The sequence below is a fragment of the Arvicola amphibius genome, chromosome 2, assembly GCF_903992535.2.
Source record: "Arvicola amphibius chromosome 2, mArvAmp1.2, whole genome shotgun sequence".
Taxonomy (NCBI): Eukaryota; Metazoa; Chordata; class Mammalia; order Rodentia; family Cricetidae; genus Arvicola; species Arvicola amphibius.
The window spans coordinates 129,749,613-129,763,004 of NC_052048.2; the positions used below are offsets into that span (position 1 = coordinate 129,749,613).

The 13,392-nt window shown below is 44.8% G+C and overlaps 1 protein-coding gene across 1 annotated transcript in view; it reads left to right on the forward strand.

Moving 5' to 3' along the window:
- Alk (ALK receptor tyrosine kinase) overlaps nt 1-13,392 on the forward strand; it is a 733,404-nt gene extending 720,012 nt beyond the window's left edge. Inside the window, exons 27-29 of the mRNA XM_038319976.1 lie at nt 7,827-7,961; nt 8,628-8,718; nt 12,691-13,392. Of these exons, the coding sequence (XP_038175904.1) occupies nt 7,827-7,961; nt 8,628-8,718; nt 12,691-13,392 (928 nt within the window). The remainder of the gene's footprint in view (nt 1-7,826; nt 7,962-8,627; nt 8,719-12,690) is intronic.

Here is a 13,392-nt window from a genome sequence, read left to right on the forward strand (position 1 = left end):
AAATGTAGTCCTCCCCACACTCCTTAGCCCCAGCTGAGAGGTATCCCACTGAACCCCTGTCCAGGACTGCTCAAACCTGCCCAGTGAGAAAGAATAAGGACATCCAGAGAAGCCTAAGGGATCGTGACAGCTCAGTGTAATATGACGTCCTAATGGGATCTAGGAAGAGAAGAGGGAAATTCAGTGAAAACTAAGAAAATCTGAATAAACTATGGGTTTTAGTTAATAATGCCTTAATGCTAATCCATTGATTGTAATCAATGTACCATGTTAATGTGTTGTTAAAAATAGTGAGAACTGGGTATAGAGTGCATGAAAACACAATATTGACAATATAATCCTTTCACAATGTGAAGCATTCTATTTAAAAAATGTTTCTTTTTTTCATCTGATAACTGAGATGTAAAAGTCGTGGCTAGATTGGACTACAGAATTAAGTTAAATGTAACGAGCATGGAAACAGATAAACTTCAGGGAAGTGAAGCAATTCTAAAGAGATGGGAGGTGTAGGAAAGAAAAGAGAACACTGAGAGGATTAAGTCAATTGATCTGATAAGCTAGAAAAATAAGAGTCCCCGGAAGAAGGGCACAGAAAATACAAAAGATAAAAATGCCAAAGCCAATAAAGGAACATTGTCCAGAACAGGATGTACACTACACGGGTGTAAAGGTATCCACTAAGTGTCAAGCCGCACAGCTCGGGAACCACGCAAGCGTGTGGCTGTAAAGTTCCAGGCCAGAGCTGATAATGACTCTGCATTATTCAAGCAGAAAAATAAATAGAGAAACTGGCCAGAGGTTAAAAAGTCAGGGAATCAAAGTGGCGTGGAAATGGTTCCTAGCACAGAAAACACAAGACAATGGAGACGCCCTTGAGTTCTGAAAGCCACATATTGAGATAATGTCCCAAGATGGAAGACTGCTTTCCTGACCCGTGTTGGCTCTTTTGAGCAAGTGGCTGTGTTAAGAAAAAAATCTTAAGAAGGGCAGCCTCGCCGGTGCAAAGAAATCCAATTAGGTCAGATCAAACCAAATCAAAATGCCCATCGTTTTATTACATACAGTGCTCGGCCGGCATGGCAGAGAGACAGGACAGCGGGGAGTCCCTGCAAACCTGGAACCACGTGTTTCTCCTCTGGGAGCCCACTTAAATACCCTGTGGGAGTGGTCCTGACCCTCCTCCAGGGAGGGGTCAGGACCTGGCATGCTGGGATTTGGAGTCCAGACCAATAGAACTCCCAGGTCAGGGGAGCTGGGACGGATGCCAGGGGTTGGGGTTACGCTCCCAACTTAACAGCTTGGTTATTTCTAGGCCCGTGAGATTTGCCTTGTCCTAACTAATCCACTGAGTCTCAAAGTGGGTCGACAGGCCAGAGATAGTGGATAACCTGGAACCCATCATTAGCAGCCCGGAAATCAGCTCCCCTCCCACCCACCTCAAGCCTCAGCAGCAGGAACTGCAGGGGTGGAGCCTACCCACTGCAGGGGTGGAGCCTACCTATCTGTCTTAACAAGCCTTCCAGAGGAATCACGTGGGCACCAAAGAGAGTGACAGCCACCTAACCTACCCAGAGGCAGAATAGTATCAGCAAATTAGTAATTGTTCCGAATACATGAGTGCCCTTCGCCAATCAGTTCTGCCCTTGAGAGTGTCACGTCAGAGAACCGTTGACACAGGTATGCTTGAGCAAAGATCCCCACTGGCTTACAAAACAGAAAAGGCAACAACAGCCTAACTTCCCCTCAATCGGGGATGGAAAGCTAAGGGGCCAGAAACTGCTGAGTAATATAAAAAAGAACACACTAAGCCTACAGCGTCAACATGGGAAAATATTCAGCCATACTACAAGAACCAGTGTGGTTGGGGGGAGGGAAATCAAGCCACAAAAAGGACCGTGGGAATATTTAAAAACAATGTTACAATGGAAAAACAAACCAAAGTTAACTTTGTTAATACGGAGTCTTAGTTGCAGATGTCTTCCCATGTTAAAGAATATGAAAAATAATTAGAGAAACAAACTCTGAACTTCAGTGGAGGGGACAGAGGAAGAAGAAACAGAGAGGGCATATGTCTATATCTGTTTATTCAAGAAGAAAAGCAAACACTGACATCAGGAAGGCAAAATAACACCTGGGTTCTCTCAAACGATGTGGTGGCCCACACCTGTAACCCTGACACTCAGGAGTCATAAGTAGGAAGATTGGGAGTTTGAGGCCAACCTGGGTTAAACAGTTTCGGGCCAGCCTGAGCTACATCCAGACTTCGTCTTTAAAATAACAAAAAGATGACTGCAATCAGCAGCTAGTACCTATCTAGATGTACCTGTCTACAGACAAGCAGAGAATGTATAGCTGGGGCTCTTCAGACGGCTTCCTTGTTGGCTTTTGGTTTTTGTTTGTTATGTCGTTGTTTGTTGTATTGGGAGGAAGGTCTCCTTTTCCCCTAAGAGGTCAGAAGGACCACATGAGGGGGATAATTCATGTCCCCAGCAGTTTGCAGGCAGCTAATTTCACCAGCACAGTAACAAGAAAAGAAGCCATTCCCGCTCCACAGAAGTGTGCTTTCTCCAGCACTTTAGGGCAGTATTTACAAAGAGCAGAAAACTGCATGGAGATACTAGAGCAAACACAGACTTTCTTTCTCCAAAAGCTGATCATTAAACTAAGAGTTGGAAATAAAAATGTCATCAAAGTAGAAAAATATTATTTCTGGAATCTAATAAACTGCATCTCCAAAGTCTTTTAAAACAAGTAACAGGAAATCAAATACCTTTTTAAAAAGAGGAAAATGTCTTATTTGATGTCAAAACACAGATTAAAACAAAAGCAAAACAGGATATTGTCAATGCAGAAAGCAAACAGATGAAAGAGGTAGGTAGGTGTGCCCACTAAAAACAGCCCTTTCTTTAATCAAAAGCCAACAGGGAAGGGGGAATCATTTTATAAAGTGTTGGAAGAATCGTTCAGAGAAACAAACCAATTTTGACCCTTCCCTCCCACCATACATAAATTCTAACTAGATTTAGGTAAGAGAAAACAAACATACAGATAAAACAGTTAACACTTATTTAATCCTTGGTGAAGAGAAGATTGCATAACTATAAAACAAATAAAAAAATTACAAAAATTCAATAAATATATTTAACTACCTGAAAACTCAAGCCTTTGATACACTATACAGTTACATCATAAAGAAAGTAATAAATGTATTCTGGCTAAGCCTGGTGGTTTATTCTTGTAATTGTAATTCTTTAAGGATCTGAGGCAGGAGGATTGCAATATCAAAGCCTGCCTGGTCACAGAGTGAGTTCAGGGACAAAATGATACTACCCAGAATTAAATTTTTAAAAAAGGAAGTAGGGAGACTCAACTCAGTGGTAAAATGCTTGCCTAGCATATACAAGACCGTGGATTCAGTCCCTAGTTCTACCTTCAACTCCACCAAAAACTAAGCATTTTTTGTTTTTGATAAAGGGCTAACATCTTTTCTTTAACTTGTTACTGATTCTTTGTGGATTTCACACCATTCACCCCATCCTATTTATCTCTCTGACCCCCCCAAAAAAAATCTTAAAAAAAAATCTCATCATGGTTCTGGACCTGGTTCTTGATTGGTCAACCCACCAGCTCTCCCTCATCTCCCCTCCAGGCAAGCTCTCTATCACTGCCCCAGCTAGCTAACCCAACAGGCAGCAAGGGATTGGGAGTGAGGCATTCTGCTCTCACACCCTCAGGGCCAGCTTACCAGCACCCACACCACCAAAGTCATCTCTGCTGTGCTGAAGGGCTAACGATTTAATACATACAAAAAAGTCTACAACTCAAAGGCCAAATACTAAAATATTATGCCCTGACAGATAAAACCATGCAAAAGATGTGAACAGACAATGTATAGAAGAAAAATAGGGGATAGCTTAGCAAATTTTAGTAAAACACTCCACCACGTGAAGTCAAGAGTTACCATATTCCAGCAGACCTGGAGAGGTTGCTCGGTAAGAAAATGCACTCCCCACCATACCCCAGTTCAGTCCTCAGAACACACACACTCCTGAAAAGTTGTTTGATTTCCACATGTGCACTATGCCTTGCCCTCCCATGACACTAACTTAATTAACTATGAACTAATTTAAAATGAACACAAAATATTAGGTTGGAAACACTTCTGCCCTGAGGTCTTTGCGTGGGTTTTTTGTTTTGTTTTTCTTGCTTTGTTTTGTTTGAGGGGGGAGGGGAAAGGAGTCTGCTGTTGGGGAGATGCTCAGTGGTTAAGAGCACTGGCTCTTCTTCCAGAGGACCTGGGTTCAGTATCCAGCACCCACATGGCAGCTGACAGCCATCTGTAACTGTAGTCAGACTTTTTTCTGTCCTGCCAGCCAGCTCCCAATAACCACATAGATACTTCATATTAATCATGAACGTTGGGCTGATAGCTTAGGTTTGTTTCCAACTAGCTCTTTTTTATTGATTTTTATTGAGCTCTACATTTTTCTCTGCTCCCCTCCCTGCCTCTCCCCTCCCCACTTCAACCCTCCCCCAAGGTTCCCATGCTCCCAATTTACTCAGGAGATCTTGTCTTTTTCTACTTTCTACTTCCCACGTAGATTAGATCTATGTAAGTCTCTCTTAGTGTCCGCATTGTTGTCTAAGTTCTCTGGGATTATGGTTCGTAGGCTGGCTGTCTTTGCTTTATGTTTAAAAACCACCTATGAGTGAGTACATGTGATAATTGTCTTTCTGTGTCTGGGTTACCTCACTCAAAATGATGTTTTCTAGCTCCATCCATTTTCCTGCAAAATTCAAGATGTTGGTTTTTTTTTATGCTGTGTAGTACTCCATTGTGTAAATGTACCACATTTTCCTTATCTATTCTTCAGTCAAGGGGCATTTAGATTGTTTCCAGGTTCTGGCTATGACAAACAATGCTGCTATGAACATAGCTGAACACATATCATTGTGGCACGATTGAGCATCCTTTGGATATAAACCCAAAAGTGGTATTACTGGATCTTGAGGAAGGTTATTTCCTAATTTTCTGAGAAATCACCACACTGACATCCAAAGGGGTTGTACCAGCTTGCACTCCCACCAGCAATGCAGAAGTGTTCCCTTTTCCCCACAACCTCTCCAGCATAAGTTATCATCAGTGTTTCTGATCTTGGCCTTTCTTACAGGTGTAAGATGGAATCTCAGAGTTGTTTTGATTTGCATTCTTCTGATGACTAAGGATGTTGAACATTTCCTTAAGTGTCTTTCATCCATTTTAGATTCCTCTGTTGAGAGTTCTCTGTTTAGGTCTGTCCTCCATTTTTTTATTGGATTATGTGTTCTTTTGGTGTCCAATTTCTTGAGTTCTTTGTATATTTTGGAGATCAGACCTCTGTCTGATGTGGGGTAAGTAAAGATCTTTTCCCATTCTGTAGGCTGCCGTTTTGTCTTGTTGACCGTGTCCTTTGCTTTACAGAAGCTTTTCAGTTTCAGGAGGTCCCATTTATTAATTGTTTCTCTCAGTGTCTGTGCTGCTGGGGTTATATTTAGGAAGTGGTGGTTCCCTGTGCCAATGTGTTGAAGTGTACTTCCCACTAAATCTTCTATAGATTCAGTGTGGCTGGCTTTATGTTGAGGTCTTTGATCCATTTGGATTGAGTTTTGTGCATGGTGATAGATATGGGTCTGTTTTCATTCTTCTACATGTTGATATCCAGTTATGCCAGCACCACTTGTTAAATATGCTTTTTTTTCCATTTGATATTTTTTACTTCTTTGTCAAAAATCAGGTGTTCAAAGATGTGTGGGTTGATATCCAGGTCTTCTATTCAGTTCCATTGGTCCTCCTGTCTGTTCTTATGCCAATACCAGGCTGTTTTCAGTACTGTAGCTCTGTAGCAGAGTTTGAAGTCAGAGGTTGTGGTGCCTCCATATGTTCTTTTATTGTACAGCCAACTAGCTCCTATAAGTAAAAAAATATCCCTTATTTTTATTAATCTACATTCTACCACGTGACTTTTAGCTCTATCCCATTTTATGTGTCCAATTTGTCCTGCATCTAACTGGCTTCTTGGCCCTTCTTTTTCCCAGACTCTTCTGTACCTGGAAATTCTGCCTAATTATTGGCTGTTTAGCTTTTTATTAAACTAGTCACAGTGACATATCTTCACACGGTGTAAAGGAATAGTCTGCAACATGTAACTCCAGTTCCAGGAGTCTGACACCCTCTTCTGGACTTTATGGACACTGGAGGCATGTAGTGTACTGACACACATGCAGATAAGATATCCATCCACTTTAAATGGGTCAACATTATTATTAATGTATATATTGAGAGCTGGTGAGAGTAACACTACCGGGTAGATAGAACTGAGTGCCCAAAATCAACAATGTGTACCAAGAAAGTTTCAGGGTTGGTGTCTTTAAATCTAGTTATTATCCTAGAAGTATTGCTTTTTACTATTCTATTAGTTTCAGATGGTTTATCCTAAGGAAATCTTCAAAAATGGACAAAAGCCAGGTGTAGTAGCCCGTCCTGTGGTCCCAGTACTCAAGATTTTGAGTTTGAAGTCAGCTGGATTATGTAGCAAATTTAAGGTCAGGTTAAAATACGAAATGAGACTCGCTCACAAAATTAAATAAAAGCAAAGTGCAAAAAGCGTTCATGCCATGTTTAAAATACTTTGCAAACTGAAAGCGGTGTGATCAGGCCAACCACATTACATCTCAATGGAATATTTCCCAGGCATTTCAGACTCCATTTATAAAATGTTTAGTATGGAAATGGTGCTACAATGAAATGAGCAAAATCATCAAGGTTCTGTAGCTATGACTATCCAAAAGAAATCTAGGCTCAGGGCTTGACTGGGATGAAAAGTGTGCTAACGGGTTATCCTTTAATAGGGATTCCTATGGGTGCTTGGCATTCTTTTTTGTTTTTTGTTTGTTTGTGGGTTTTTTTGGGGGGAGGGTTTCTCTGTAGCTTAGAAAGCTGTCCTGGAACTAGCTCTTGTAGACCAGGCTGGCCTCGAACTCACAGAGATCTGCCCACCTCTGCCTCCCGAGTGCTGGGGTTAAAGGCATGCACCACCACTGCTTGACCCATTCCTTCCAGGTTTCTGGATCTAGGAAGTCCTCTGGGACTGGAGAGATAGCTCAGTCCATGAAGTGCTTGTAGATTACAAGCCAAAGGACCTGGTTCAATCACCAGAACTCATGAGAAGGAAAAGAAGAAAACAAAGTTGAGGGATAGTGTAGCTTACAATGCACAAGATTGGGGGATAGAAGCGGACGGACCCTGGGGTTCATTGTCTAGCCAGCCTAGCCTCGTGAACCCTGAGTCACCGAGAGACCATATCTAAAGATATATTTTTTAATCTTTAATTAAAAAAACAAGTTAGGGACAAGAAAAAAGACTTCATGGTTAAGAGAGCTTGCTTGTCTTCCAGAGGACCTGGGTTCAATTCTCAGCTCCCACACTGAATGGCTCACAACCACTTGTAACTCCAGCTCCAGGGGATCTAGTGCCCTCTTCTGGCCTCTATGGAAATCTTTATACACACGAGTGGGGACACACACACACACACACACACACACAAATACAAAATAAATAATTATTTAAAACAAAAAACAAAGTAGACGGCTCCCGAGAAACAATACTCACGGTTGTTGTCATTTGAGCTCATGTGTGTGTGCACAAGTGTTTGTACATGCAAGTGCATGCAAACACAAAGCGCCCTTTGTTACAGAAAATGGCAGAATCAAAAGCATACTAAAAACTTAAGTGTCTGTGTGTATGCATGCATGCACATCCATATCTGTGTCTTCTGTTCCATGCCCAGGTCTTTCGGAGTGTTGCTGTGGGAAATATTTTCTCTTGGGTATATGCCATACCCCAGCAAGAGCAACCAGGAAGTTCTGGAGTTTGTCACCAGTGGAGGACGGATGGACCCACCTAAGAACTGCCCCGGGCCTGTGTATGACCTTTGGGAACTTCCTACTAGAAACCGAGCATGGTCTTGTTTTTAAGTATTTGGATCCACATATGCTCTTTTAATATTACAGCGGAAGTGGCAGCCTTCTTTTAAGAAATCCCCAAACACAGGGTGCCACAGACTTCTTGGTTTTCCAGCCCTTCAAACACAATAATGTCACCCCAGAAAGGTGTCTGTTGCCAGGCTGGAGGCTGTGGACTCGCTAGTCCTCCCCTTCGGAATCACCCCTCGAAATGTGCGTCCCAGACACACTCGGTCAGCCCAGCACTCTAATGGCTCTTAAATTGTTCTCCCCTTATGTGTGTGTATGGTTTGTTTTTGTTGTTGTTGATGCTTTGCTTGTTTTTTTTCTGACCCCTGTGGTATCCCCTCGCCTCTTTTCCAAAAACAAGACGGGGAATAAAAATACCCCATCTAAACATGGCTTCAGGAAAGTAGGATTTGATGTAAACAACTGGGTATCTTTCACGAGACTTATGTTTAGGCGTGATTCCCTCTCCCACCAGCCGGGGGCAGAATAGGTCAACCATGTGGACCTTGATGGTTTCTCATCCTTAAAGCTTTGGCTAAAATTGAGAAAAGAGCTGGGTGCGACAAAGCCTTCCCCCAGATGCTTCTTCTGATCAATCAATGTGCTTCTTCTTTCAGCTACCGGATAATGACTCAGTGCTGGCAGCATCAACCTGAAGACAGACCCAACTTTGCCATCATTTTGGAGAGGATTGAGTACTGCACCCAGGTAAAATGTTTCCTCCCCTTGTCCAGACTTTAATCTCCATTGGAACGTTTTCTATGATTCGATATTTTATATTTATAATCTTCTAAGATTGGTGATCGTGAGTTTCTATACTAATGATCTCTGACATGGTATGATTGGCATCTCACTTTGCCCATGCCCTACAATAGACACTGGAAACCTCCACGATCTCCACTACCACGTGGTAGTTACAGCACCAGACAGACTCTGGTCACTTCAAAAGCATTAGCTAATCCTCTAGATAGTGAATGGGCTTTCCTTGTCATCTTCTAACAATTAAAGTATAATTACACCATTTTTCTTTCCTCAACCTCCCCCCAACCTGCTTCTTTACTGCCTCTCAAATTCATGACCTCTTTTTCTTTGTTATTGTTACATATATATATATATATATATATATATATATATACACTATAAATATAGTCTCTTGAGTCCATTTTGTGTTCCTTGTATATATGTGGTATCAGGGTCAACCGCTTGATATTGAGCAACCAATTAGAGGACTCCATCCTGGGGAGCCATCATTAGTTGCCCACAGTTCTTTGTCCAGGCTTGGGGCCCCTGAGATTTCCCCTTTCCACCTGAGGTGTCTGTTGATATCCGGGTCTTGTTTAGGCAGCCATCTTGTTATAGCATCATGGACAGCTAAATAGCTAATGATCTGTAGCTGAAGCTGGGTTTTCAAAGGAGAATGAAAGCTCTCAAGACTTCCAACCTGGCTAGACAAATAATCACATTAAGTCGATAGATAGTAACTCGATAATTGCTAAAGCAACCAGGAGAAACATTCAAACCACCCATCAGTGGCACTTGCATGGGATTATACTACACAAGCCGCTTTCCCAGATCTTTTTATGTTGTTCTCATGGACGGTTCATTTTACCCCATTATCCAGAAGAAGGGACTGGGCTTGGAGAAACTGTCTAAGCCACAAGGATGCCTAGCAGTCCTGGGTACTCTGTAGATCCCTCTCCCACTTCCTCCCGTCTTGACTGAAGTGTGAGTGTTCACCTTCATCTTCAGTAGGTACCTCCCCACTTATCACGTGGGGATAGCGGTGGTGGTGGTGGTGGGAGAGCTCTCTCCTCCCTCTCTCCGGCACAGACTTGCCAGCAGCGACCCCGCTCCCCAGTCCATTTCCCTATCAGGATGTCACCAGCTGCCCCTCAGGACTTCGACTTGCCAGCAGCGACCCCGCTCCCCAGTCCATTTCCCTATCAGGATGTCACCAGCTGCCCCTCAGGACTTCATGTCCGTTTCTGCTTTTCTCTCTATGTCCAATCTTCCCCTCCCTCCGGACTCTGATCTTTATCAGGGTTCAAAATTAAATCAGCATATTTTCCCTATACCCTCGCCCTTTGACTTCCACTTACGTTCTCCCTCCTCCCCACCCCCTACCACGTGCACTGTACCCCGTCTGTCTCCTTGGCATCTCCCAAACATGGCCCCTTCCCAACTTCGAGTCTTCTTTTTGTTGTTGCTCATCTTTGTTGCGTGCCCGTTGGATAACCCATTAAGTCCAGAGAGTGCCACCCATATGTGTCAGTCAGGGTTGCTATAGCTAGGATAAAACACTGACCAAAAGCAATCCGGGGAGGAAAGGACTTACTGCCTTACACTTCCATACCACTGATGCAGAGGCCACGGAGGGGTGCTGCTTACTGGCTTACTTCCAATGGCTTTCTCAGCCTGCTTTCTTATAGAACCCAGGACCACCAGCCCAGGGATGGCACCACCCACAATGGGCTGGGCCCTCCCCCATCAATCACTAATTAAGAAAAAGCCCTACTGGCTTGCCTATGGCCCAATGTTATGGAAACTTTGCTCAATTGAGTTTCCCTGCTCTCGGATGACTCTAACTTGCGTTGATTGACATAAAACCAGTCCACACACCGTATTTACATGGGGATGGGCTCATCTGCTGGAGCGTGGAAAACCTACGGGTGGCCAGGTCACGGAGATGTTTTAGAAAAGTCAGTGAGCCACCATGTCTCTAAATTCTCTCGACTGGGACCAGGGACTGCAGCTTCCCCAGACTTCAGCAGCTGTCTACCTAGCCGTACTATCTCAACCCGCTCAGGGCTTTTGCTGTAGAGGTGAGTTGCCTCCTTCATCAAGATGGGCTTCAGTGACTATGTTATCTCGGGGTTGTTTCAGGGAACCTTGCTCAATAACATTTAATTTATTATGTTGTAACAAGAATAGGATGCACTCATAAAAACATATATACATTATACCTTTCTTTGGGGTGTTTCCTCCAAGATACACTTGCAAAAGAAGGTGATTCTACAGCTGCGTATTTTAATGACTGTGAGAGTCAGAAACAGGCAAGAAATGAAATGGCTTTTTTGTTTGTTTGTTTGTTTGTTTGTTTGTTTGTTTGTTGTTTTGGTTTTTCAAGATACAATTTCTCTGTATAACAGCCCTAGCAGTCCTGGAACTAGCTCTTGTAGACCAGGCTGGTCTCAAACTCTGCTTGCCTCTACCTCCCGAGTGCAGGGGTTAAAGGAGTGTGCCGCCACCGCCCAGCTATGAAATGGCTTTTTAAAAGATACCTGATGCTGTTTTCTCAAACCCTTTGCTCACAGATACCAAACCTGTGTGCTCTTCTGTAAAACTTAAGTAATGGAGGTTTTCCCTCCATTTTCATACACTATTACTGAACTAAATTCCCCCCGAGTTTTCGCCCACAAATTTTCCTTAAACCCTTGGCAACTGTGTCCACTTTCCTATTACAGTCTATGACGACGGCGGTAGTCTAGCACCAAGCTGCTTTTGTGAATGGCTTTTCTTCATCATGGTTGAGACTTTGCTCGACTCCACAAAAGCCCCGTCACGTCTGAATGGGCAAATGAGTCTCTACAGCGGGACAGCAGCACATGCAATGACACACAACCCAAAGTCGCCACCAGGGGCCGATCACCCAAATATAAGGGAAACTACAGGTGCTTGGGGAGAGAGCAAAGGACACCCTTTGGAAGCCAAGCGTGGCATCCTTCTCCTCTGCCACCCTCCCTACAGCAAAACAGAAGCCACACACACACTACCTTTTGTCTTTTAAGTTGCGAGACTATTATTGGAAATAGACTATAATACTGTTAAAACAACGTTGTTGGTTAAAACCAACAAACAAAATGCAGGGGCCTCAACTAGTTAAGGTTTTTGCTTGCCAGAACCAAATAACGTAAGTTTGATCCCCAGGACCCGCATAGTGGAAGACAGAGAACGCACTCCATAGGGCTGTCCTCAATTTCCATACACACATTAGGCACATGAATGTCCAAGGCATCTACATACACACAATAAATTAAAACCTAATAAAGTTTTTAAAATCTGTAAAAAAAAATTGCCCAGGGCTTCTGCTGCACAGCTCCTAGTCCACTGTCCCAGGGGTGGGTGCTTACCACCACCCCATCAGCACCTGGCACCCTCTCCTCCTACAATGGTTTCTTCCAAGGCTTTCAAAGAACAGTGTGTTCAGCCATTGCTTGGGCCTACCCGTTAATGTATTAACATTACACCACGAGCAAATGTATCTTGGAAAGGAGAGGTTCACTTTATCTTAACACTTGAGGGTCCATGGTCGTGGATAGCCCAGGGCAGGAGATCAAGGCAGGAACCTGGAGGTAGGAACTAAAGGCGAGACCATGGTGGAAGGCTGCTCATTGGCTCGCTTATTTTAAGACGACCCTGCTGCCAGGGGTGACACTGCCCACAGTGGACTTGGCCTTCCCACAATCGGTCATTAAGAAAATAACCCACAGACATGGCCACAGGCCTATCTGATGGAAGCAATAACCCAGGATACTACCTCCCAGGCGACCCTAGTTTGTGTCAAGTTGCCCAAAATGGCCCTTCTGTAAACAGATGTTACTCTCTCTGAGATCTCTGAGACCCGACATCTCCGTGATTCCATTTTCATCCGCCCTCTCTCGCTCTCCTTCCTTCCCACAGGATCCGGATGTCATCAACACAGCTCTGCCCATAGAATATGGCCCAGTGGTGGAGGAGGAGGAGAAAGTGCCCATGAGGCCCAAAGACCCTGAGGGGATGCCTCCTCTGCTGGTGTCCACCCAGCCCGCGAAGCACGAGGAGGCGCCCGCCGTCCCCCAGCCCGCAGCCCTGGCGGCACCAGGTCCCTTGGTGAAGAAGCCCCCGGGGGCAGCCGTGGGAGCAGGAGCGGGTGCGGGTACGGGTGCGGGTGCCGGCCGGGTGCCCCGAGGGGCGGCCGATCGGGGCCATGTGAACATGGCGTTCTCTCAGTCCAACCCTCCCCCGGAGCTGCACAAGAGCACGGGCTCCAGAAACAAGCCCACCAGCCTGTGGAACCCCACCTACGGCTCGTGGTTCACGGAGAAGCCAGCCAAAAAGACCCATCCCCCACCGGGCGCCGAGCCGCAGGCACGGGCAGGAGCGGCAGAGGGTGGCTGGACCGGACCGGGCGCTGGACCAAGCAGACCCGGGGCTGCGTTGCTGCTGGAGCCGTCCGCGCTGAGCGCCACCATGAAGGAGGTGCCGCTGTTTAGGCTACGCCACTTCCCCTGCGGGAATGTCAACTACGGCTATCAGCAGCAGGGTCTCCCCTTGGAAGCCACCGCTGTCCCCGGGGACACCGTGCTGAAAAGCAAGAATAAGGTCACCCAGCCAGGGCCCTGA